This window comes from Stegodyphus dumicola, chromosome X1 (assembly GCF_044657685.1).
Source record: "Stegodyphus dumicola isolate Sdum_Otavi_A_Nest chromosome X1, ASM4465768v1".
In the NCBI taxonomy this organism is placed as follows: Eukaryota; Metazoa; Arthropoda; class Arachnida; order Araneae; family Eresidae; genus Stegodyphus; species Stegodyphus dumicola.
In genome coordinates, this window is record NC_140780.1 from 108,099,480 (window position 1) to 108,126,258 (window position 26,779).

Below are 26,779 nucleotides of genomic sequence, written 5' to 3' on the forward strand. Positions count from 1 at the left end.
TAATGACTCCACAACTTCTTTGAAAAAAAAATAATTCACTGTCATTTTCATATTCACGTCTGCAAACTGCATACTCAAAACATGCAAAGCTGTCCTTTTTAGAGTATATGCAGTAAATAAAAACGAAAACCAGAATTTTTTGTTAGCACTCTATTCTTCCACATTTTCAGAAAGGGTAGCTGCAGATTGTTTGAAAATTTCGTAATTTTTTATTAAATTTGTATAATATATATTTGCATAGTCGTATACATACAGAAGATACCATATACCTGAACAGTTCATTTGAAATCCAAATTCTAAATTAAGAAGCTTCACTTTTCTTATACGCATGAAATTGTAATATAGTTTAGTTCCCTTCTAATCATTAAAATTCCTGATACGACAGCAAGGCCTAATCGGCAAGGTTCCGCTGAAAGTAAGTTCCGCGTAAAGCGCAGATTACGTCACGCATAGCTAAAAATTTCTTAGTTTAGAATCTTTTCTGCTTTCATCATAATTTAGAATCTTCCTTTTATTTACATTATCTTTCCTTATCTTACTTTAGTTCTTAGGTTAGAATCTTTCCATTTTTCATGTTTTAAGGTATTAGCTGGGCCTGCAATGGAAAAACTCAAATCGTATGATAAGAAGACTTTGTGTTTACAATTCCGTGTGCTCAGACAGTGAACAAAATAATTTTTCAGCGCTTATATAAATTCTGTAGTAATTACGATTAATATTACATGAAATGCGTTTAGCAGTTTTATTCTATGAGCGTATGGTTCTCAACCTGTTAGCAAAGAATGTTAAAATTTTCTTTTTATAATAGTTGTTATAACAAAGCAAATAGTGATGTCGAAAAATGTTTTCCTATAAATTTTTTTGTTAAAGCATGATATTATTTTTTACATTTTATGCTGTGATAATATTGCACTACAACCCTTGTATGATGTGTTTTCATATTTTTGCTGGTTTAGATATTGATTGAATAATGGATACTGGCAGAGATAAGACTTCAGTAAAAGGTTCCCAGACAAATATTGGGGAATCCACCCAACCTCTTCTTGAAACAATGGGCTCAGGGGATGGAACGAAAGGAGCAGAACGCGAAAAGATTGAAATCGAATCGTCGATTCAGAAAGGATCAAGCGTCAAGGATGTTACCGAACAGGAAACATTAAATGGAGAGCGACGCAGACTGCGTTCATTGTCTTGCATTGACAGCTTTACAATCAACATGAATTTGCTAGACCGAGATTCTGTTCACATCAATGACCACATTAATGTAAGTATATGACGCTTAAGTTGCAATATTTACCATAAACTTGACGTTACCTGTCATTTTGCTATGCTTTTTGAGGACATATTTTAAATTCGTATATGATAACAGAGTTCAAATATTGTATACAGCTAATTTCTAAATTGTATATTACTCCAGTTTTTATGTGAAGCTCCAAATATCATTCATAGATTACTTGTGTATTACTTATAAATATTTGCACTGGTTTTATGTGTGCATTTACGGTTAGTAAAGAGTATTTACTTGCAATGCTGGCTTTCACTGCTACTCGTTTCATAGGTATCTGCCGAAAATATGGCGGCAAAAACATCGCGGACGAAAACGTTATGAAAAAAACAACGAAAGGCGAAAAAGTCGTAGTGCAAAACATCGTGGGAGAAAGGAATCAATGAAGAAACATCGCAGTTCTTAAACATCGTCGTCGGAAATAAAGCTGTTCGGGAGACGTCACAATTTTAAAACACGGTAGTAGAAAATTTCCTAGTAAAAAATAAAGCACCTACAAATCGTCGCATGACGGTAACATTACAGACGTGTGTTTTTCAGACTTTTAAAGTTGTACATTCGGGTAATAATTTATGAGTACAAGAAAGAATAAGGAATAATTTCATCTACATAGTTCATAGTTTTGAATTAATTAATAATTTTTGGCCAAAAAAGCAAAAAGAAAACTTAAGCATTCAAAAACTGAAAATGAGTTGTTAAAACTTATGCTACATATAGAAGATAACAGAATTTACAATTTATATCCTGAACTATTAAAGGTTATTATTTAATAATTCCTTTTATGAAACTGCATTGGCAGTTTTTCATGAAAAATATAGTCTAAAACGATTAAAAAACTGATGATGAGTAACTGCTTGACGTTACCATATTAAAATTGTGATATTCATTATCAAGTTGTAAAATTATTTTTTTTTGCCCTTTGTTAATCTGATGCTCTTTTAGTAAAAAAATAAATATTGTTTTGTTTCAGTTTATTAGTCATTTTAAAGTGCCATCAGCGTTTTCATGTACAACATGCAGTTAATTTTTTTGAATTTTGGTTCATTAAGAAAAACTTCACATTAGTAATTAAAATAGAAGTACTGGTAGATATCTTTTGATTCTTACCATCATGTTTCTGCTTGGAATTTCTGAGTTTTCAGAATACCTTAACCTATGCACAGGAACAGTACCAGGAATCAGCAGGGAAATTGCATAAATATTTTTGAGTGAGATTTAATTTTGTGGCAACTCTTTGCCTTCAGAAGGTTTTAAACAGTAAAATAATTATCGATGACCCTTGGAAAATATTGCTGCGAAGGTCATCAAAAGTATTAACAATGGTTATTTTGAGATCTTAAACTGATTAGGGCCTCATGACAGCATTATCTTTAAAGCAAGCCCAAAAGAAAACACATTCAAGAGGAATCAAGTTCGAAGAGTATGGAGGCCAATGCAAGATGTCAGCATAGGTATTTGGATAGCCTAAGATTATAATTTTAGCTCTGAATGTCGAATGTATCACATCAGAAGTAATTACAGCCTTCATGCTGCTTCTTGTTGGAACCAATAATCTCCAACCATATCTAGATATTTCTCGAATTTTCGGAAAATATTACTTTTCCGAAGAACTTCATATCGAGCTTAGTCACAGTTTCTTCAATAAAAAATGAGCTGAGAGCCACAGGCCCACATAAGATAGCCCAGAATGGTATCTTTTGGAGGTTGGTTGAGGTATATCATGAGTCTTCGTCATGTCAGTCATTCCTGAGATAGCAACTTCGAAAAGCTTATTAACTCCTCTTAATTAAGTAATCATTTCTTTCTTTAAATAAAATTTTGTCTGAACAATAATTTCCACTCTTTAAGTAGTTTTTTTTATAAATTGAGAATTTAATAAATATTGATAATAACAAAGTAAGTTTGCTGATAAATAAATTACTACGTCTGATCTATTATAATTACTACATATACGTTATTTTCGAACCATAAGACAAAGTAATATTGTTCAGTTACTACCTCCCTTTTATAGCTGCTTCTGCAACACTAACGATTAGTGCTATGTATAAAGAAAGGTTCTTGCATTTATTTCTTAATGTTTTAATACATTTTCATCCATCTCTGAATGTTTTGTCACTCACAACATACAAATGTGTTTAAAGATAAGGTTGATTATCAATATTTGACTGTAAGCTTATATAAATTATAATTATCTTACTTTGCAGCTATTGAGCAAGTATTAGAAAAATTTGTTTTCGAACTAAGTGAATTTAAGATCATACAACATTATATATATATATATATATATATGCATTTATAAGGCAGTTATTGTAAAGATCTGGGCTCTGGCAGGGATTTAAACTCATAACTTGCCTATTCCTTGCGGGAAAGCTAGAGTCTACTGAGCTAAAACTGAAGTCAGCAACCAACTTCATATAACGTAACGATATAATCGTACTGGTTATAAATGAGAGGAATATTCAGCTGTGTGATGTGGCTGGAGGCTTCTTCTCTACTCTCCTTCTTTCTAGGGTGGGACGTGGGCAGTGAAGATGCAGTGTAGCTCAGTGAAGGTGAAAAACGACACCATAAGCTTCTATAGTTTATTTATTTACTTTTTATTTTTTATTTTTGTGCACTGCTGTAAGTGATCTACAGTTTTGGCTTGAGTTTTTATCTAGGATCTCTTTTTCAGGCTGTCAGGCTCCTTTTCGTGAGCTGCAGAAGCCATAAACAGGTTTTAGATAGCTTTCAGTATAGAGCCACACTTGATTTGATTTAGATTGGAAAATGTTAGTGAGGTTTAGACTGGATGATTTGAATGATTGCCCTCTTCAAAATATAAAAGAACATAATACGTTTAGATTTTGAAACCCAAGTAGATAACTCTCGAGTTCTTTGCTGTAATCTAAATAATCCTAATTCTATAGCGAAACGCAACTTTCATAGACGTACAACCGAAAAATCATCTGCAGAGTTTTCCACGTATTTACTAGATGTATTTAGAATTTTATACAGCACCTATTATGTCTAGTAATATTGTATTAACACTGTTAAGTTATAATCTCTTATTATTCCAGATGCCTTATAAAATTTTGAGATGTGATATTATGTATTTAGAATACGCCTATTTCTAGATATTATCTCGAAACAGTATGTATGAACGTGCTATTTTAAACGTTATTTATGTATTTAGATCGCATTATCTCTTGAATGGTGTACATTATTTTTAACTATATAAATTTAAATGAAATTTTTTATTAGGTGATCTTTGAAGAAGTCCTTGCAGAGCCTCGCTCCAATCAAAGTTTTGACCAAACATGGAGGTTCGCCTATTTGCTTTTTGCTGGGACGAAGTTCTGGGTTTATAGAGTACTTGCTGCTGTGTTTGCTCTGCCGTGCGGTCTTCTGTGGGGCCTGATTTTTTCACTGCTGAGCATTGCAAGTGTGTGGTTCATCACACCCACCATGAAACTTGTGGATGTTCTTCTGCACATCATCAGACGGGTGAGGAATCCAAAAAATAAAAATGAAATCTTCCTGTTTAAAATATCTGTGAAATAAGATACATACATACAGATGATTCAAAAATATTGTAACATGCTTGAAATAAATGTAATGTATATATTGCAGAGGAAAATGATTAATATCATGTCAAACTTTAATTTTTATATTTTGTTTTCATTTGAAATAACGGATACATTCTCGAACTTATGTCATTAAGCAGAATGGCTCTGAATATGCAGAGCAGGTTACAGTTGAAGCCGGGCTGTTGCATACCAGAATGATCAAAGAGGTCCTGGGCAGATATAATCTTAATACAATATTATTCCCGTAAATTTGAGGAAAAGTATGGAAATCTGATTTATTACAATCGTAAACATTCAGAAAAGTAAATCTTCTAGAAGGACTCGCAGTATCATTAATGCAGCAAAAATGGCTTGCGGTTTGTGACAAAAGAAGGATCTGTTTGGTATTGTGGTAATGCAGCAAAAATAGATAGATCTGGTTGGTATTATTATAATGCAGTTTTCAGTCAACTTTCTAATGGCATTGTCTCATTTCTTATAACCATTATATATATTACACAATATGATCAAGCGTGTAAATATATTTTTGACTCACTCTATACATCTTTAAGGAAGAATGCATGTGTTTAAACGAATTACTAATATTATGTCAGCTCTAGCATTATTTTTGTTGCGAAAAGCACATAGTCTCTACCGTCAAAGCGTAATGTTTAGTGAGTCGCAAATTTTTTTTCCTTTGTTACATAATTGTACAGGGTGCTCGAAAAATACAGATTTAAGCTTTTCATCCTTAACTATTGATCCCAAACATGTATTTTTAATTCTAAGTTTATGAAAATAAGGTGAAGGATTGCATTTAATAACTTCCAAAACTGTGAAATTCTGTAAAGCTAAAACCTATTTTTTCACATGGTTCTCGTAGAGTGAAAATTCTAGTTAGTAAGAAATACGTTATGCTTGAAAAATCTAAATGCAGAAGGATTCGTGGCTTTGCTCGTTAAATTCATAGAGATTTGAGTCGTTAATATTTTTACAACAGTAGGTACAAATTTGAAAAAGGAGAGTGTTCTTTTATTCAGTGCAGAACCATTAATACTTAAGCCCACAATTTTTCGCTTGGTCCCTAAATTTTGTAGGAAAAAAAAAGAAAGAATTATGTTCGAAAACGGGTTGTGAAAAAGGAACAGATTGAGTAACTTCATCTTCAGGTACCTCTGCGAATTTTTTATATAAAGATATTGTTATGAAATGTACAGAAGCGGTAAGATAGCTTCCCTGCAAAGCAGTTTTAGGGTTGCTATAAAATGGAAAGGGAAGGCAGGGTTGCGACATTTGGCGAGAAATCTCCCATTGGCGGCATTTGGCGACAAAATTATCGATATGCCATGGACGGATGGAGAACTTTCTGGAACGAATTCTTTCTGGTTTAGCCCAGAATGTTCTCGAACAGAAGCCGAAAGTTATATAAATCCTGCTGGTCTGCAAGTCAGTGTGTGTGTGCTTCGGCTAGCGAGCTGATAGTCAGTCCGTGCGGAGTCGATCGAGTTGACAGCCGGGCAGCGAGTGCTGAGTGGGTCGTCGAGTGCACCGAAGGAGTATGTTAGTGTATCGCGGTTAGTGCATCGTCGAGAGAGCGTGTTGAGCTCCGGAAACGACTGAACCGAAGAGTCGGGAGCTGTGCTTTGTGTGTCGTCGAGTGCATCGCGAGTTGTAGCGTGGAGAGTCTTTTGAGTACGTGGAGTTTCGAGAACGACCAAGCCGAGTCGAGAGCTGTACTCTGGTGCTTTGCAGTGAAGCTGTCTCGACCGTTAAAGCCTGATAGTGTGAAGGCTGTGTCGTTGATTGTGTCAGCGTGTTTATAGTAGTTCTTCGACGACTGTAAAAATGTTTTGGAGCTGTCCTGATTAATATTGCCTAAATAAAGTGTATTTCGATACTTCATCAAGTGTCGTCATTATTCACTCCAAATCTAAGAACCCCGTACGAATGTGAAGGAAGAAAATAACGTAACAACTGGTGTCAGAAAAGAAAAACGTAACAATATGAAACATTTTGTACTTAACCCATTAAAGATTAGTGAATATTTGACTAATAATAAAAATTTGCTCCACAGAAATCATATATATTAAACAAATCCATTTCAATTACTATGTTGAAATTGCTTTTCGTGAAATTGTATCTCTTACTTTCAGAAACTTTGTAACTAAAAATGAATTTCCAGAATCAATATTTAATGAAATAATCACTGTAACCTAATTTTTTTGTGGTGTAAATGCACTTGCAGTTCATGTGAATTTGAAATCTCGGGGAAGGGATTGGCTATACGAAAACTTTTATGGTTTTGCATGTGCAGTGTGAATATGAGCAAGTTTTCCTTAAAACTTCCTTACGAACGCATTTCTTTCCTTAGGTAGACAACCTTTGCGTACTTTGCCATAACTGATTCAAGTATCGTGTGTAAATTTATTTTTAATTCTCATGAATTCATAATTGTTAATCAATTATTCGTATATCTGTATATATCTCTCTTTCTACATATATATATGGGTACGACTTTCTTCGAGGTAAAAAATCCTTCATGAGATAGGCATAGTAAACTTGCATTTAAGCTACAACTATTTTCTCTTCTTTTATTAAAAAATATATATATATGTAAGATATAACAAAATACGATAGCTGCTTTAAAAATAATTGGGGACTTCAAAATTAACTGTTCTATATTTGGTGCTGTACCCCTAAATTTAACTGTTCACCCAAATTCGAGATCTTTCTATGTTCTATAACACAGCTTGAAAAAGGTAAATGAAACCAAAGCAACATGGTGGGCTAAGAAGAAAGCTAGAGCATTGCGTGCAACGTGTAGTCGCGCATCGTCCTGTTGAAATGTGGCCGAAGTCATGCCCTGAAGGTAAGGACATGCTGCAAAACCTCAGAGATGTTGGTTGGTAATGAATACTAGAGGGGTGCGGGAGTGGGATCCAATAGCACTCCACACCGTATCACCGGGAGCAGGACTAGTATGACGATGCATAACAAAACTGTCAAGCAGCCTCTATCCACGGTGTTTCCAAACTAATTCGACCATCGTAGTACTGCAGGCAGAAGCGCGATTCCTTCCGAATGCCATGCCATTCCGATACATGCCATGCCAATGCCATGCCATTCCGATGCCCATCCCGCGTTCATTGCACCACTGCAAACGCAAACGCCTGTCTTTTAAAGTTAAAGGTAAGCGAAGCATTCGACGCCCAGCGAACAGTCCATTGTGCAGTAAACGACGTCAAATTGTTCGTGCAGACACCGATTGTTGTGTTATAGACTATTTTCGTTGTGATATGGTTGCGAATGTGACAGTGCGCTCCATCAGTGCCATGCCCGCATTATGCCTGTCTTTCCATGGAGTGGTGCGACGAGGCGGTTGCAACTGCTCCCGTCCATCAATCGCTCCCTTCTGCATCCACCAATTTCATAATCGCATGACTCTGGCTATGTGTGTTACGAAGACCTATGATGCTCCTGTTTTTCTACGAGGCATACTGAACTATACACACAAAAATTCTCCCGACGGAACAATTCATGTTTTTCAGTACAGCAATCTCTCCATCTTTCATATACGGTTTATATGAGTCTGCGCTGGTTGTTTTTTTTTTTTTTTTTTTTTTTTTTTTTTATTTAAATGCGGGAAAGCACTCGAGGGCTATTTGCCAAAGGGAAGGGATGCCTTCGTGGAGGGCTTTTTGAAGGAAACTGGCTCATATACACGTTACACATGGGAAAAGCCATGAAAAACATCCATAAAGGGATTCGAACCCCGGACCAAACTACTAGTGTTCAGCGTCTTTAACACTTAGCCGCTGGCGGACCGAGCTTGCGCTGAAATCTTAATCGTTTGTATAGTCCATCGCGATGTATAAATTATAGAGTCACTAGGATTTTGGAAGCAGGAGACGTGAAAAATGTGCAATGCTCTAGCCGGGACTCGAATCACGGACCTCACGAATATGTGTCGAGTGTACTTCCAATAGCACCGCGAAGGCATGCGGAAATGAGGGACAAAACACCTTATAGAAAACGATGCAAGTTTCATGCTGTTTCGATGCTTCCTTCATGCCGCTGCATTTTAGATGGCCAGCAGTTTTAGGGTATGACAAAGTTTCACTTAAAAATTGGAGCACGATATCAAATGCTTGAGAAACGCTGGTCTATGAGTATATTTATGCATTTCTTAAATATTTGATTTGATTCTAGAATTACTGCACACGAAATCATTTTATTCTAGGATTTCTGCACATGAAATTTGCATTATTTCCTTTCAGTTCTAGTGAGGCAGCCTTATCTTGTTTCTAGCTTTCATGCAAGGAAATTTACGATTAAAGCCGACTTCATGAATAATGCTGTCCTAATTTTGAATTTAAAAAAAACATAAATGTTTGATTGTTAATGTAATGTTAATGTTTATGTTTAATCCCCTTTCGAAAATTAACTAATAAACCTTGATTTCAGTTTTGGGGTGGCGTTATTCATGCAGTCCTGGATCCTGTATTTCAGTCAGTCGGATTGTTGTTCAGCGGACGTAAAGAAAAGCCAGACGCTCAAGATTCTGCATAATTATATATTTTTTTTCCAGGTACTCGACTCATGTCAGCTATATATTCATTAACAGCAGCATTATCACGGTTCAGTATGTAGTTTGATTTAATTTCATTGTTGCAGAACATTCTTTTGTGTATCAAAGTTACGTTTTGAAAAGATGATATTCAGATATAATATGGCGAGACTGATTCCGCATTGAACTGAAATAATAATTAAAAAAATGTGATATTCAATCAGTGCATTTGAAAAATAACTTTGTGTTTTTAATGAGGTAGATAACATATTTTTGACTTTTCTAACGTTAAGATGCTTATTTACTGAAGTCAACAAACTTCAGACTGATTACAATTAGTAAAAGTACGTCCAGTTTAATACTTTCATATTCTAAAGCATGAATTAAAAACATATATTTTCATTTCATATAATTCACACAGCTATTTCATTTGTCTTAATGCAGCGCTGATTTCAGTTAAATGCTGGCAAGCATTTCCTTTTAAATACAGTTTTTTTTTTTCCCATGGATGATGTACAAACTGTCTATAAAGTTTAAATATTTAATATAATATTTTCAGCAATAATATATATTACATTTTTAAATGTATTGTTTGAAATAATTTATAACAGCTATGCATATTGTAGAATTTGTACATTTACTTTCCAGTATCAAACATATTATCTTGTAAACGAATTTTTTAAAATAATTTATAAAATGTTTTAATAATGCCATCGAAAATTTCTTGTGAAATATACATTTGTGTGCATGGCACTTACTATTCCTGTAGCCTTCATTTAATGCTTAGAAATGTGATCATTTCGTGCTACTCATGCTTTTGTAAGCAATCGTTGAGCCCGACGGCTTAAATATTTTTATCATAATTTTCCACCCTCTGAACTTAAATAATGCAAATCATTTCATCATTTCAGCTCTCCTTTTTTACATATTTACCTGCGTTGTCGCATATTTCTCATGCTTTCATGCTGAAGTGAATGGTTCGTATGTTTAACAAAATTGCTGGAAAATATATTCATTTTTGCTCTCTGAATTTTCTCCTCTTTAATGGAAATTTTCTGTTCTTAAAATGAGTTATTTTAAGAACTGTTTATGCAACAAGGTAGAATTCATGAGCGTTGGCAAGCGATGGTATATCACGTACTTATCCTATGAAGTTGGATCGTTGACTTCCAGAAAAAATCATGTTAAAAATTGTTTAACGTTAATAGAATGTATTTTGTCATGAATTTAATTTTTCTTACGTATGAAATATGAATTTTCTGTAATAACTTTTGTCACGTCATGATGCAGAGAGTTAACTGGAGATTGATCTGGTGTGTTTTGCTATAAATTTCTTGCCGACATCTATGATACTTTATAAGTTATATGTTATACCTGGTTTTTATCGTTAAGATCTCGAACTCCCGATTTAAAACCTTATTTTAGCTCTACATATGAATCTGATTTTATTTGTATTTCTGATATTTCTTTTACAAACTTCAGAAAAATAATCTCAGTATTACAGGCAGCAAAATATTTGTAAATGACGCATGTGTTTCTTCATGTATTAAGATATCTTGATTTCTTGTATGCAACTAGCGATGCTTATTTTCAAGAATTTTATGTCATTCAGTTTGTTTCTATAATTTCGTTCTTTTAAACATTACCACCGAATATACATGTAGGTGAGACGTATAGTAATCAAGGAGTCTAAAATTGTCCCTATGTCTCCTTGCTCAGATCTTTTCTATATAAAATTACTAGTATATGAAATCTAGAATACATATGGAGTCAGTTTATTATATTTGGCACTCAAACAAATTATTTCATGCAGTATCTATTTCACGATATGATATCCTCAAATTCCTCAACTGAATTGCTGCAAAGACCTCTAAAATATTTACTTACACTGCATATAATTCATTTTTAAACGCATAGTTCTAGAACCTATCATACCACATTATGAGTACTGATTTACATTCTAAATATGTAAAGATGAGAATTTCTTTGTGAGTCGTTGGTATTCTTTAAATTTATTTTTTACTTACAGAGGATAAAAGTAAGAATTGCTAAGTAGAGATTGAAAGCTTGATAATTGTATCTTTCATGATTTTATAGTCAATTCGAAAAATTTTGATAAAAGCTCTTGAATTTTTATACGTTTAATGTTTTACACATAATACGTGTTTTCGACTAATTATTCTCGTGTTTCGATTGTGATAACCTGCAATAAATGAGTTGTTTTCCTATTCATCTATTAATCGAAAAGATATTCATTATAACAGACTTAAAAATGAAGCGTTCTTGTGGAAGAGTATGTTTCTTATCTTTCTTGTCACATAAAATGTTTCTTCGGCGTACGCCTATTTGCAATCAGATTTGCATATTTGAAATACTTTCATAGTTTTGGCATGAAAGGCATACTTTAAGCTATTAATATAGAGATTTAGCCATTATAATATTCTTCACCCACTGATCGCACAAAATGCTTTGAAGGTTTTTTTTTCAACTGTTTTTTTTTTTTTCTCTTTTTTTTCATGTAAGTAAATCATGTCTTCAACCTCTTTTTGTTAATTTTTTTACTATTATTTAGTACAATTTATTGAAGTTATACGAAGTTCATACAAAAGAAGGACCATCAATAAATATGCTTCATCATAAAATGAACATCATCATGATGTCTTGCGTCATAAACATCTCATTGTCTACTTTTTTAATGAATATTTATTTACCCCTTTTTGAAATGTGTATATTAAGAGTAAAAACTAACTTTGAATAAAATAAAATTTAGCTAAAATTCTACTCTGAGCAAGAAAAGCGGTATTTTGTATCACTTTTTTAATTTATAAATGAAAAGAGTTTTTGAAAAATATACACCGTGATTTTAGTGTTTTAAAAAATTTCATCATTAATTTATCGAGTTGTATTTTTGCCATATATCATTCTTGTTGACAGTTTATCTTTTATACTCACTGCAGTTACTCAGAGACTGCGGAGAGGTTCAAGATTTATTATTGTAAAACTTGTTGATAACAGCTCATTCCATGTGAAAGAGTTTTGCTCAGTATTTGAAGTGTTTAATGAAAAGCCATTTAAATGCATCTCAAGTTTCAAATATAATTATAAATGTTATCTGTTTTATGAGTAAGGTAAATATTTAATACTTACGAACATTTTCATACTGGACTCTTTACATTTTATTCTCGTCTCAGTGCTGTGATTCTCATTCAACAACAACACCAAAAATTAACACCTTTTTCTTGCATTTTAAAAGAAAGAACTGCTCGCTTGGACAGTGAATATAAGATCTGTTAATTGCTTGAATATAGATAAGAGTTAGTTAGGTAAGGATTTATCGTTCAAGCAATGATTATAAAATTTGTAGCCATTAAGGTATACAGTTAGTACAAAAGAAAGAAACAGTTGTTAACAATGATATTGCACAAGTAAACTTTGTTTAATTTTTTTTTTTTTTTTTTTTTTTGTACGTAGATAAAAATTGTGATGATCAAACTTTTTCAACTTTATTTGGATAAAACATTTAATTAATTATTAAAAAATTTAAATTACTGTTACATTTTATGTCACATATCCTGCAAATAGCTCTGACACCTTTGAGATGTATATTTATTTCTAGATACGAATATTTTTGCACTATCTTTGCATCTACTTCTGTCACAACACATTTGTTTCCGGATGCTGAACTTTCTTGCATCCAAACGTCTGTTAGTTGACTCAAATCAATATTTTAGCAAAATTTTCTTACGATAAAAAGATTTTCTTTAAAGGTTAAGAGTTCTATGTTTAAATTTTTTAATCTAAAATAAAGGTCCTGTTCCTAAATTTTCAGAAGATAGGTTCTAATAATTAATGATAAAACACTATCGATGACGTTAGTGGGGTTACTGGTGTATATACGAATTTTACAAACTGCAATTGAAAATAAGTACTTAACAAGAATAAAGTTTGTAAAAACACAAATCAAGAAATCAAATTTTAATTAAATTAAAATACAATTAATTTTTTACTTATTTTGCTTTGAATTAGTTATCCCATTTCGGTCAAGTGCTTTTCAGCTTTCTTGATTGAAAAATCCCTGTTCATTCTTCAACTTTATTGTTTTTTATAATTTACCTCTGTTACTAGTTTTTTATCTGGATTTTCTAATGATGCATTAATCTTACCTCTTTAGATTGACTTCTTAAAGCTATGAAATTCCCCATCATAAGAAATTCTTCAAATATCTCACCAGTATGAAAGATTTTACAAGTCCCTTCCATTCATAATAAAGAAATGTTAGGGGATGAAATTTAATTTTCAGTGAATTAGAACAATCTGAGTATCATTAGATAATATATTAGGCTAACATCTAATTTGATATTGATAGATAGATAATAAAAATTGCGTAATGTAATGTAATGATAATCCATTTACAGACATAGTTTTCGTAACACTATCCATTGTACTTAGATATATCAAGAATAATTTTAATGAGTTTTCAGAACTCCCTTTTACTGATCCACTACAGAGGATGAAAGAGATAATCAATATATTTTATATGTAACAGTTCTCTACCATTAGGCGTATAATATGCACTTCTCTGGCCATCCAAAAATGTATTGTTTTTGAAGTCTCTACATTGCGCTTATCATCTTACTTAACGGAATAATGGCATTATTCTATTATAAATTAGTTGTCCGAAATATATCTAACATGTAGCATTTATTTTGAGAATACATTACAAATTAATGTACCTATATCATACAGATAACTGCTTAATTTTCTGTCGTACTACTAAATTTTCAGTTTCATATTGCAAACCTAACAGTTGAGACATATTTTGTTATAAAGTGAATAAATTTTTGCTTGGAAATTTCACAGAAGTGCGCCACACATGTAATGAAATATTTTTGTAATAAAGCAATAATTTCTGATTCACTTTTGACATAAATGATATGAAATCAGAGCTATTTGTAGAAAAAATGCAAATTCTTCCGTCAGATTTCTTCTGTTTAATAAATTAAAATTTGTGATTAAATTTCTGTTAAGTGTTTTTCAAACCTGCAGGCTCTACAAACTCTTTATTTATTAATTTATTTGAAATACATATTTTTAATTAGTATGCATTTTAGAATAATATGCATATTTAATTAATTAGGTAATTACTAGAATTTTATAGTCTTTGGTAGTGTATTCTAAACACTGAAATCTTTCGTTGTATATGATAATTCAAAAAGTAAATCTAGATTAAATTAATTCTAAACTGTTAAAGCCTAGCTAAGGTAATTGGTTTACAATAATCATAAGAAGAAAGAACTATTTTTTCTACGTTGGTGATTAACAGAAAATTATAACTGAGCGCTGTATTTCAGAAGCTTTCGAAATCGATAAATATATATATATATATATATATATGCTGTAAAAATTTTACAAATTTTCTTTATGCTTCGTAAACTGTTTGGAAAAGAATTATATATATAGTTTTGAAATTGTACATTAAAATTAGAACTTTTGAATCTTATTATATTCTTGATAGCATTTATACTACATATATTAGATGACATAAATATAAATGAAAAATTTTAATGAAATACTTCATAAATTTTAATCTATACTGTTAGTTACACATACAGCGATATATTCATCAGCCTTTTAAACTGTTTTCAATTGTGTGAGATGCAGATATATCATTGATAAAATATTTGTAATTTTATTGTCTCTATGTATGTAGTTCTTTGACATATAATGCGAAAATGTCCATTTAATTTAGTATTTACAACTGTTGAGGTAAAAAAGGAGCTAAAATAATACTGTATAAAGTCTTTTATCGGAATTTTTCTTATTCATTTTCTCTGTCCTTTGTGCCATTAACCAGTATTCATAGAATATGTGTGCATTTCTATAATGTTATTTATTACTATCGATAAAAAACTGTTGTTTTTCATAGATGATGTTTGTAATAGTGATGTCTCTCAGTAGTGCCAAGTTTTGCATTAAACTGTGCGCAATTTATTCTTTTTTCAAACATTTCTCTGCACATCCTCATATTGTGATTGACCAAATAAATGTTGTAACAGTTTTTGGGTTCTTTTAGACTGTATGCTTCATACATGTTACAGTGCTTAATTTTGTGATTCCTATAGACCCTTATATGCAACAATAAAACATTATAACATTGGTTTCGCATCATAATTGTTTTTAAAAATAGTCATTTTTATTATGGGCGGATTATACCGAAAATTTGGAAACGTCTGATATAGGTTTAAAGTTGTTCATTGTAACTTTTTGAACATCTGCATCTATCATGCTTTGAGGAGCATTCAACAAAGGCCAAAACGGAAATGCTTTTAGTGTGAGCGCAATGTTGCTAAGATGCGGCTTAAGATGGTTATTTGTGACCTAGATTGCTTATCTAGGCTTAAGATGGTTATTTGCAACATGAGCGTGAATATATTGCACAATTTGTTTGGTGACTTCACACAGAGAAACAACGCACGATTAAGACTACTAATGCACGATTTTTATGCAGCAGTTACATGATATTTGCTATAGTGTATAAGTTATGTAATCTCTAGCTATTATTTAAAATATCAAAGCGGGGAAGAAATAGCATGTATGTAAAATACATAAGCTGTTTTACAGGGCCTCAAATGTGGGCAATATTTTAACAACTAATATAGGAAGAGGGGTCTAAGGTAAAAATTGACCACATGCTTTGAGGATGTGAATATTGAAATATACCCTATGTGGAAGTTTTTAGACATTTTTCGTTTTCTTTAATACTTATGTTTTGAAAACTAACTATTAAAAACCGCTAAAATGTTTTTTGCATAGTCTAATAGTGTCAAGCAAGAGTCGGTAAATTATACACACCACACAGGACAATACATTTTAAGAAAATTATTTATTGAACACAGTAGGCATATACATTTTGTCATAAATAAAAAAACGTTTAATGCATTTATAAAAAAAAGAGTCTCTGAAATGTTCTTTTAGATGTGACTATGAAGTACAGTAAGATGAGCTTAATAAACAGACTGAACTGCAATAAACCTGTGCTCTGAATAGTTGAAAAGTGAAATAAGTTTTATGGTTTCAGAGCACTAACAGCTTCTCTTCAGAGAATACATATCAAAAAGTAAGAAGAAAGATACGAGACTAATCTTCAGTAGTACTTAAATATTTTACCGGTGTTTGAAATGAGTAATTTTATTTTGTTTTGTGGATGTTTCAAGCGACTAAAGAAATCACAACCAAAACTCTTAACAACCACAAAATACCAAGAACATAATGCTCGATAACTAAACCCGAAATTAATGTTACTAAATAATGTCTAAAATATTTATTAAAAATTGAGGATGTAATTTCAGTTTGCGTTCATCAATGTTTTCAAATGTTAAAATGATTTTGAGATGATTTGTATGAATATAACTCACAAAAATAAGAGAATGCCTGCTGAAAGTCTACTTAATAATTTTTATAAATAGCACTACAAAAGCGATATTTTGGGGCAAGATATCTATCTCTAGTATTATTTCTTTTAATATTTTTAATACGCTGTCACTTGATCTATTAATCTCACAAAGATTTAATATCAAAGATTTATTTTAAACTGAAAACAACTTAAGTAAATAAAAAATTGCATTAATGCTTTCCTAAACTAAACATCTTACCATGCTTTAAAGGAGAAATACAATGTTTGCTTTCAAATAGCATTATTTTTCAAAATCGGATGTAGCTAACAAACAGTTTCATGAAATTACACAGACTAGGATTTAATTACTACAATACCACATTACAGATAAAATGAAGCATATGGAACCCTGAGAACTGTTTCCAATTAATGATGATATCCACGTTTATTGCAGTAACTTTTTTTTTTCAAAACTTTAAAGACAGTTTACGAATTCTGAGATGCTAAGATGAATTATAAATTATGACATAATAATATGATAATATGATAGATAAACAAACGGGAAAATTAAAATTCAAATATAGAGTAAACAAAATTCAAACAGTATTAAAAATCTGTGAATTATTTCATTTAATTATTAAAATGTGATTAAAATTCAATTACATTATTTTATGCAATCATGACCTAGTACATAAGCAAATCTTTAACGTAAAAAGAAAACATTTATTAGCGTATTCCTTTATTTTTCGTACTTCGCATTTTTAAGTACTGCTGATATTGCTCTTGTTATTACTCATCATGAACGCTTTTTAAGTTAATCATTTTCTATTGCATCAGAAACTGCTACCACATGTAATGAAGATAGAGCCTCATTTTGTTTTATTACACTAAATTAATAATGTATTCTCTGCCACTTAGTTTTAGCAGACTTAGGCAGGCAACACGTAGGAATTATAAATTTTACTTAATTCCCGTGTCACTCACTCTCCATCACACCTGCACTTTAGCTAGTCCAACAGCGTTGACCTTATCAGTGCCATTGCAGAAATATACAATAACAATATTAGTCCAATCATCAGATCACAGTGATTCACGGGATGTAATGGCAGTGTTTTGGTGGGCTAGACAGGCTGCTGCCTGCAGTAGCCTATAGGTTGTTTACTATCCCTCTGAACTCAGATGCGCCACAAAATAAGTAATATACACGAGAAAATAATGGAACACAGGCATAGCATACAACTCTTTGGCAAATTCCGTGTATTTGCTTGGCCCGTATAAATAAGAACTTAGCGAACCTAGAAAAGAAGATCAATATTAGTTTACATGAGGCAATATTTAAGGAAGTAATAACTTACGGAACTGCATATTTGACATATGACAGGAATACACACAACACAATAAGATGAATAATTAAAATAATTTTTTCAACTTGATTTATTTTATTACTTTCCGAGACTATCACGTTATTAAGCACAATAATCCATTTAAATTATTCATCAATAATTTAAGCTCTTCATACAATGAAGTCTTGATAAATAATTTAAATGGATTATTGTGCTTGATAACGTGATAGTCTCGGAAAGTAATTTAAATGGTTTACAGATTTATGAAGTCATATAGCACCAAAATTATTAATATCTGTAAAACAGTATAGTTTTAAATAATTTTCTTCCTGCAAGAAGAATAGTACTTTTATTATTACTGTGGGTAAAATGTGACAGGGGCTCAGAAGATAACTGTAACTTGGAGTCGTATACAAGAATATTTAAGCTCTTTATTAAGCTCAGTGTGCACAAAAAGTACTAAGCGCTAAGTTTAGGATTCGAAAACAGGGCCTCAGGTCATAAATAATCGAGTCGAATTCACTTAAAATTCCACTGAAAAGTCCTGTGGTAAAAGATAGAAACATATGTTAGGAAAAGGATTGGACCGCATTACTAATTTACGGCAAATCACTTAAAAGATATTTGCCAAAGGAGACAGATTGTTTTTTCGGAAGCCATGTGGCTTATATTTATCCTATTTGTTAAGCAAATGATATTTTCCCCTCAGAAGCAACTCATTCAGCGTTCGGGAGTTAGCTCGGGAAGATTTACCAGTGTTTTCAAGGTTTTATCTGTTCTGAAGCTCATAGTGCATTTCTGTTAGGCATTTTAAACAAATTTGTATTGTGCTTAAATGTTTTTTCTTTATTGCCTAAGTGCTATTAAAAATTGAGAAAAGAATTGAGTTTAAATTTGCTTTTTACCAGTTTTGATGCTGAAGATCTTGTTTATAATGTTATCAGAATAATACGCTTCCAACCGCCAGGAATGAACTTATGTAAATTTCTTTCAAGTTTTGAATTTTACATATTTTCACAATTAAACAGGTTACGAAATTTACAAAATAAACATCCAATCCAACATAAATGGGTTACTGATGAACGAAGTTTTACATTAGAATCTAGACCCTACCAGTATATTCTAAATGGGTTGTTACATAAAATGTATATTGAAATTAACAAATAAGTATAATCATTTCCTATTTCTTTATGCCATAATATATCAGCACACTTTCAAAAAATACATATTAATTTCTATGACAATTGTTTAATTTCCCTGCAAATAAATACACATGTACAGGGTATATTCTCTTTTTTTCTGCTTAAGAAGCAAATTTGTTTTCCCTTAAACATCTCTCACAGACACGAAGACTAAAGCATCTGCAGACGTAGTTGTCATAAGGCAAAGGCAACATAAAATATTTTGCCTCATTACATGATCAAAATGTTACGTTACAATTTTCTGGTTAATCTGCAGTATCCGTTTCGACATGATTGCAGGCATCATCTTCAGAGTTTCCTTTGTAGCTCAAAATGTATTTATTTATAACGCCAATAAAGTAACAGATAATAAGTAATAAACGTTTAGTAATGTAGTTTTACTTCTGGCTAAGAGTTCTTGTTTTTAATACGCAAGCATAATGTTTTGTTCCAATTATATGTAAAAGACGGAAGGAAGGTTTTGTCTTTTATAAGGTTTACCTTAATTTCAGAAGGTGTTTATAATACTCTTAAATAACACTAGTAAACAGAAGGTTTTGTTACAGAATAATATTGTTTCCACTGATACATATGTACTGATTTCAGACATACACTCAAATCTTTGCTATTATGTACAGTTTATGCGTGACTTAAATGCTAACGTCATTTGATAATATGTAAAGTGCTTCATAAGAATGAGTAAAACGTTTTCCTGACGCGCTTTTGGTGTATACAGAAACATCAGAAATTGAAAGACGCCAAGTAATTTAATATTCGTTTTAATAATAAACTTACATGAACAAAAGTAACATGAGTCAAAGATAGCGTTCGAAGTTTCGTCTACAGATTCCAGTGCAAGCCTTACGTCTGCAACGTATGGAATTCACAATATTCTGGAATACTGCAAGCATATCTCGAATTTCTCCGGCAGCTAACTCGATTCGTGCAACCAGCTCCTCGGTGTTGTTAACGGAGGTGTCGTAAACCAGTATCTTCATATGTCCACATAAAAAGAAATCAAGACATGACAGGTCCGGTTATCGAACAGGCCAACGCAAGCATACAAGCGCTGTGCAGCTGACCCACTACAATCTGCAGCCCTATATGTCAAATGCATATCGGCTAATTCCGCGTTCGTATAATTATTCATCCTACTAACTCCGCGTCCTTGTACAAAATGGCGATTCCCTGCAAATACTCTCTTAACTTTCACACAACGTCATCTACCACATCAGAAATGCATTTCAGACCGTGCATTACTATATGATTCCGAGTCGTTGGGGTGCACCCTATCCCTCCTAGAATTTCTGAAACGTGGTTTTGAGACACCCTGTATATATAGATAAATATATATAGATCTCTTTCTCTCTCTCTCTCTCTATATATATATAGTATATTAATGTATCTTCCAATTATATATCAGAGAATCGAATTATATACATATATGGCATATTGCAGTTATCAAAGAAAATGCCGAACTACCTATGGAAGCACAGGACAGGGAATTATGAGAAAATAACCAATGATCTTCTGAAGTTATAAGAAGTCATGAGATTTAAAATCTCCTCACTGCTTTATATTTCGATTTCTATCGAGATTTCTAAGAAGCAGTGTGCAGTGGTTTCCTTGGAAAATGTCTAAGAAAAAACATCGAAACCATTAGAGACCCCTTCGCTTGCTGTCTTCTGCGAGGCCCATAACACATATATTCCTCTCACTAAGTGCAGTAGAATGTTTCATACTTTTTAGATTATTTCTGTTCTAAAGGCATACACAGATTTATGTATATTCAAATTTTAAATTTTCAAGCAGTCAAGCCGTACATGTATGTTCAACATTTGTCCTAAATTTATTTTATTATATTGTAAGATTAGGCGACAAAGTAATACAGCCTTTGAGTGGCATACATTTTATACAAAGCTCTATCTATTTCAAGTGCCATTGAATTTGCCTTATGAACACGCAGGTCCAAAGAAAAAATGAACCATCTATTTAGAGGAGAGGGAAAAAATAGTAAGAATTAAAGCTAAGATATTAGAAATTTGAATATTTTGGGGGGGGGGAAAAAAAAAAAAAAAACTACATTGGAAATAATTACATCAACTAAAATACCCAGATTTATATTTTTGTGAATTTGGAAGGCTTGAAGAAAATCTATAGAATTGAATTTTTTGGATCATTCTAGATGAACTAAAATCAAAATTGAGGTCACGGAATAAACAAACAATGATTAGCTTTATTTATTTATCCTTTTCCGATACAGGATTCGTGTTCTTTAATGTGAAATTTTACTCCTCTCTTTGTCTGACCAATGTATGTCAAATCACATTCACAAGGAGTGCTATAAGTTCTCAACATTGAATTTATGGTTAATTTGCCTAATTTTGCAATTGATTGAAAGAGAAAAGGGATCACAACAAGTTTACTGTGGTTGCTTTTAAAGGCAGAATTTCTCTAATGGTGGTAAGATGAGCCTTTTTGAAGGGTTTATCAGTAATCATAGGAGAAAAGTCTCTATCAGCAGCAACACATTGACATTTGTCTGTTCCATATACATCTTTAAGTAAGCATACTACATACACGCATCTTGAAATATGGCCAAATCAAACCATTATACAACAATATATTGTAAGAAGATAGTCTAGGTACAAAGAACAAGAACATTTTGGAATTATATCCAAGAAAATAACTTGACTGTCCCAAAACACGTTTTGGGTGATATGAAAACTGCAACTACATAAATGAATTCAACGACTGGGATACAGTCAGGAAAACTTATTTTGCTCGAGTAATAGCTTGAAAAATTGCAGTATTAAACTTTGAATGAGAAAGCATAGCTAAAAGTGCAATGCCAAGTTATTCCGAACACAATTTTTAATCTATATTAATGTGCATAAGACATAGTACAGTTGCAAAAAGAGGAATGGAATAATAAATATTTAAAACAAAGGGAAGCCCCACGAAAATGATACACATTTTGTTGGGACATCAAAATATATTTCTGCAGTTTATTACGCAGAACAGACACTTTATGTGTTGCAGAGAGAAATGAAGAATGTGTATACTCAGAAAATTTCTTTGTGCCTTATGACGCATGGAAGCAAACTGCAAAGCAAGTTTCTGAAAAATCTCTTTTAATATAATTTTTTATTGAGATTTTAAATATGCGTTCCACCATAATTTGGAAAACAGCTCCTGAGATCATAAAGTTTATGATCATTTACATTTCTTAGACTATGTTTGGATTTTCAAAGGACTATGATGAATTAAAAAATAATTAACTTATATCAATAATTTAATATATTTATGACAGCTAAATTATACACTCACGTTTGTGAAAATTGCAACACCATGAAGGACTTACGCGAGTGAGCTGAAATTTTCAGGAAATGCAAAGTAGCGCATGATATGCAAATGATTAGAATTGCAAATCCGTAGCGCATGCGTATGCTGAGCAGCGCCCTCTGAACGGCTGATGGATCCGAATAAATAGACGGCTGTAGCGAGGCGTGTATGGTTATCGGTGGTTATCTGCTAGTGGTAAACGTTAACTCAATCTGTACTTATGCCTCGTCGACGAAAGAGAGCGAGATTTGAACAACTTACAGAGTTTGAACGAGGGAGAATCATCGGCCTTCGTGAAGCTGGATTGTCGTATCGTGCAGTAGCCTCTCGTGTGCAGCGTAACAGCAGCACAGTGATGCGCGTTTGGAAGCAGTGGACGGACGAGTGTCGGACAACTCGGAAATCCGGGAGTGGACCCCGAAATGTGACGTCAGCTCGCGATGATAGACACCTGGTCCGCATGGCGCGGACGGACCGTACAGCTTCCTCTAGACAATTGGCAGCACTGTGGTCAATAGCTACAGGTGTTTCATTGTGTGCTTCATCAATTCGTAGACGTCTGCTGCAGTGTGGACTGCGCGCACGGACCCCTTTATACAGGATCCCCCTAACGCACGACCATCGCCGCCTGAGGCTACAATGGGCCAATCAGCATAGAGACTGGCGTGCTGATTGGCAGCATGTCGTGTTTTCTGACGAATCCCGCTTTAATTTGTGGTACCATGATGGCCGCATTCGTGTCAGACGCTATGCCGGTGAACGCCACCTTCCGGAGTGCATTATCGAACGCCACAGTGGACGAACACCCGGAGTTATGGTCTGGGGCGCCATAGCATATCATAGACGATCTCAATTGCTACGAATTGTGGGCAATCTGAACAGCAACCGGTATATCCGTGAAGTTCTACAGCCCGAAGCTGTTCCCTTCCTTCAAAGCTTGCCAGGCGCTGTATTTCAACAGGACAATGCCCGCCCTCATACTGCTCGGATTGTTAAATCCTTCTTTGCAGCGCAGCAGGTACAGCTTCTTCCTTGGCCTGCGTGTTCCCCGGATATGTCGCCAATTGAACATGTGTGGGATGTCATTGGTCGGCGTCTTGCTCGTGATCCTCGTCCTGTTGCGTCTGCAGACGAACTTTGGGTACGCGTACAAACGATATGGAATGCTCTTCCTCAGTCAGACATTCAAACTTTGTTTGACTCCATGCCACGTCGTGTAGCAGCACTTATTGCGGCGCGTGGTGGCCACACAAAATACTGATTCTGATCTCTTGTTCTTGTTTGTTTGCTTTGAACATTTAATCATTTATTTGTACCACTACCACTCAACTGTGTATTAAATTGCATTCAATTATGACGATTCCTTCTTGGTGTTGCAATTTTCACAAACGTGAGTGTATTAAAAACAAGCACAATTAATTATTACATATAATAATTATATTATTATACACAGACACACAATTATTACATGTGTAACGTGTATGCGAGCCAGTTTCCCTTAGAAAGTCCCCCACGAAGGCATCCCTCCCCTTAGGCAGATAGCCCTCGAGGCTTTGCCATAATCACACACACACACCAATCATTACATTAAATTTTGTATTATAATACAAACCTGTTCAAATAAAATTTTCATTTTACGGGGCCCGTTAAAAGTTAAAATTTTATATTAATAATGCTTTAATTTAAATTATTATTTTTTTATTAGAAGCTATTACTCTCAAAATTGTGCTAATCTGAATGTCTTCCGTATTCAATTAATTCCTTAAAGTGAAAATAAGGATATGTGACCAACTGACGAAGAGCTATTTTGTCATGCAGTCTTTCTAAAATACTTTGTAAATACATATGTTTCCTCATCGGTACCGATGTTAGCGTTGTTGGCTGCCGCATAGCTGGGCTCGGATTCGAATCCTGGAGAAGGCGTGGATGCTTGACGCGTGCAGTGTCAAAATGTAACTTAATTTGGGAACATATACCACGAGCGAAAAGTCCTTTCCAGTAGTTTAGTGTTAAGGGTGACAGATTCTTTGACCCGAACTTCAGCTGATCTACTTCAAAACTGGGACGGTACTAAGCAAAGCTGTATTGTCACCCACGGTGCTTAAGGCTTACGCCAATGACAGACACAATCCTGCGCTTATCGCAACGATAAAATACATGGACTTGTTTTGTGTTACTGTTAGACAAATGAGATAAATCACAAGAACATACAGATATCGAAGAAACGCGCTACTTTATTGTTGCGTGCGTACGGGTTCGTAATGAATTGAATGCACAATGTCCGATGAAAAGTGAATAAAATTTATTATTATCACAACAAATAAAACAAAAGGCTTAAATTTATTCAGAGATGATCGTACACTATCTCAATACCTCACAGTAGTTACCCTTTAAACTACTATAATATTCGACAGAACTTAATTCAAAATAGAGAAAACTAATCCGATTTTACCGCGAATTCGCTACAGTAAACAAAAACAGTTTTTTAAACAAACTTTTAAAACAACTGAATTGAGTATTTTCATGCCGCTTATGTAAGATTTTTAAATACACAAGAATTTTCTGGTATTTTCTCGACAATCAAAAGCGTACAATTACGAGATATCTATTTATTAAATGCGCGTGCTCCTCTATTTTTAATTTTTCCAGCATAGCTTTCTCTTCAAATAAGTCGCGTGCAGCATTGTACAGGGAAATGAAACACTTTAATAACAATTCTGTTAAAAAATTATCAAATTAAATAAATCAATACAAAAACCGTAACATTATTTTACGTCTGTAATAATTTGCAACTAGGTAACCTGTCTATTTCTAGATAGCTTTTAGATCAGTTTCCTTACATAAACTTAATATTATTATTTTTTGAAAGAAATATGCCTGTTGGAAAAATGAGAATTCATCCGCTATTTTCTAGTTTCATATTCCAAATTTCGATGCAGCTATGCAAATAAAATTAAATTTAGACACGCATGCATTTTGAAGACACACTGTATTACCAAATGTATTCAGATAAGGAAAACGGCTTTATTCCTCTATTAGTAACTGGTCTAGTTGGTCTCTAAGCATGCTGTCTATTAGCGTCCGTTCGATCGCCGGAGGAATTGTTTTTAAATTACTCAGCTAAGATGCTTCCAGAGAGTAAAGTAAGATGTTGGTTGTCTTCGGTTTGACACCCCTTTCTTCACTCATGATCGCATTAAAATTAGATCTCTTTGGAAGCCAGTCTGACGATTTATTTATTTGGAGAGAAACCTATTTTGTACAGAACATGAAATACGACAAGGAGCTCAATCCAGAATACCATGGTATACGTCCAAGTTTATGTCTGTATTCGAATAATCAACGGGCCGAATGCTATTCCATAATGAAATGAATAACTCCATTTCATTATGGAGTCTCTATTAGACTTAACAGTTTTTTCAATACAGTGCAGCGGGGGACAAAAAGGCACTTTTTCTTGCTCTTGCCAACTCCAAACAGACTTACAAGATTGATTTAAGGTGTAAAGCGGGACTTATCTTGATCTAGGAACGACAGTTGACAAAGTATTCAAACCAAGCTTCCCCGTACGTCAACTTAGCTATAAAATTCCATACTGTAACTCTTTGCAGATACTTATGATAGTAACTGAGTCTCACTAGTTTTTCGTTATTTGGTTAATCTGGAGGGGAAGAATGGGAATTTTTAACATGTGTATGGTGTTTCTGAACTTCTTTTCTGATGCTGTTGCATTGTCCTGCAGTAGTTTCATTTCTTGTAGTAACTTACATAGTACAACCTTTTCATTTCTTCATGACATTACTTAGTCGATTTTGTTTTGTTCATCTTTGCTACACCCCTTATGGCAATGTTATTCAGATATCATTCCATGAGTATTCCAACTCTGAAATCCAGGAAGATTTCTTCTAGGCCCCTTATTACCGTATACAAGTTAAAAATAATATTACAGAATTTTGCATTCTCTCACTGAAGGTCACTTTGGCCACATGGTTCTATCACTTATGCAGATCTTTTGTCGAGCTGTATAATTATCCAAAACAGTGTAAATGGCCCGAAAAGATAAATCTTATTCAAAATCTTCATATTGCTGAACAAATTAAAATGTTTTTATTTCAAT

The 26,779-nt window shown here is 33.2% G+C and overlaps 2 protein-coding genes across 4 annotated transcripts in view; one reads left to right on the plus strand and one right to left on the minus strand.

The window, feature by feature from the left end:
- Positions 1-26,779, plus strand: part of LOC118185901 (caveolin-1-like) — an 87,218-nt gene that overhangs the window by 16,301 nt on the left and 44,138 nt on the right. Inside the window, exons 2-4 of one of the 2 annotated variants that reach the window (XM_035355848.2) lie at positions 957-1,264; positions 4,529-4,771; positions 9,298-9,421. In XM_035355848.2, coding sequence (XP_035211739.2) covers positions 971-1,264; positions 4,529-4,771; positions 9,298-9,402 — 642 coding nt within the window. In that variant the 5' untranslated portion in view covers positions 957-970 and the 3' untranslated portion in view covers positions 9,403-9,421. Of the gene's footprint in view, positions 1-956; positions 1,265-4,528; positions 4,772-9,297; positions 15,558-26,779 lie in introns of those variants that run through there. The other variant, XM_035355847.2, reaches the window with a different exon arrangement.
- LOC118185900 (A disintegrin and metalloproteinase with thrombospondin motifs 9-like) overlaps positions 16,265-26,779 on the minus strand; it is a 524,770-nt gene continuing 514,255 nt past the window's right edge. For both annotated transcript variants that reach the window (XM_085807795.1, XM_035355846.2), the window contains one exon: positions 16,265-18,088. The gene's annotated coding sequence lies outside the window, so the exon portion shown is untranslated. The remainder of the gene's footprint in view (positions 18,089-26,779) is intronic.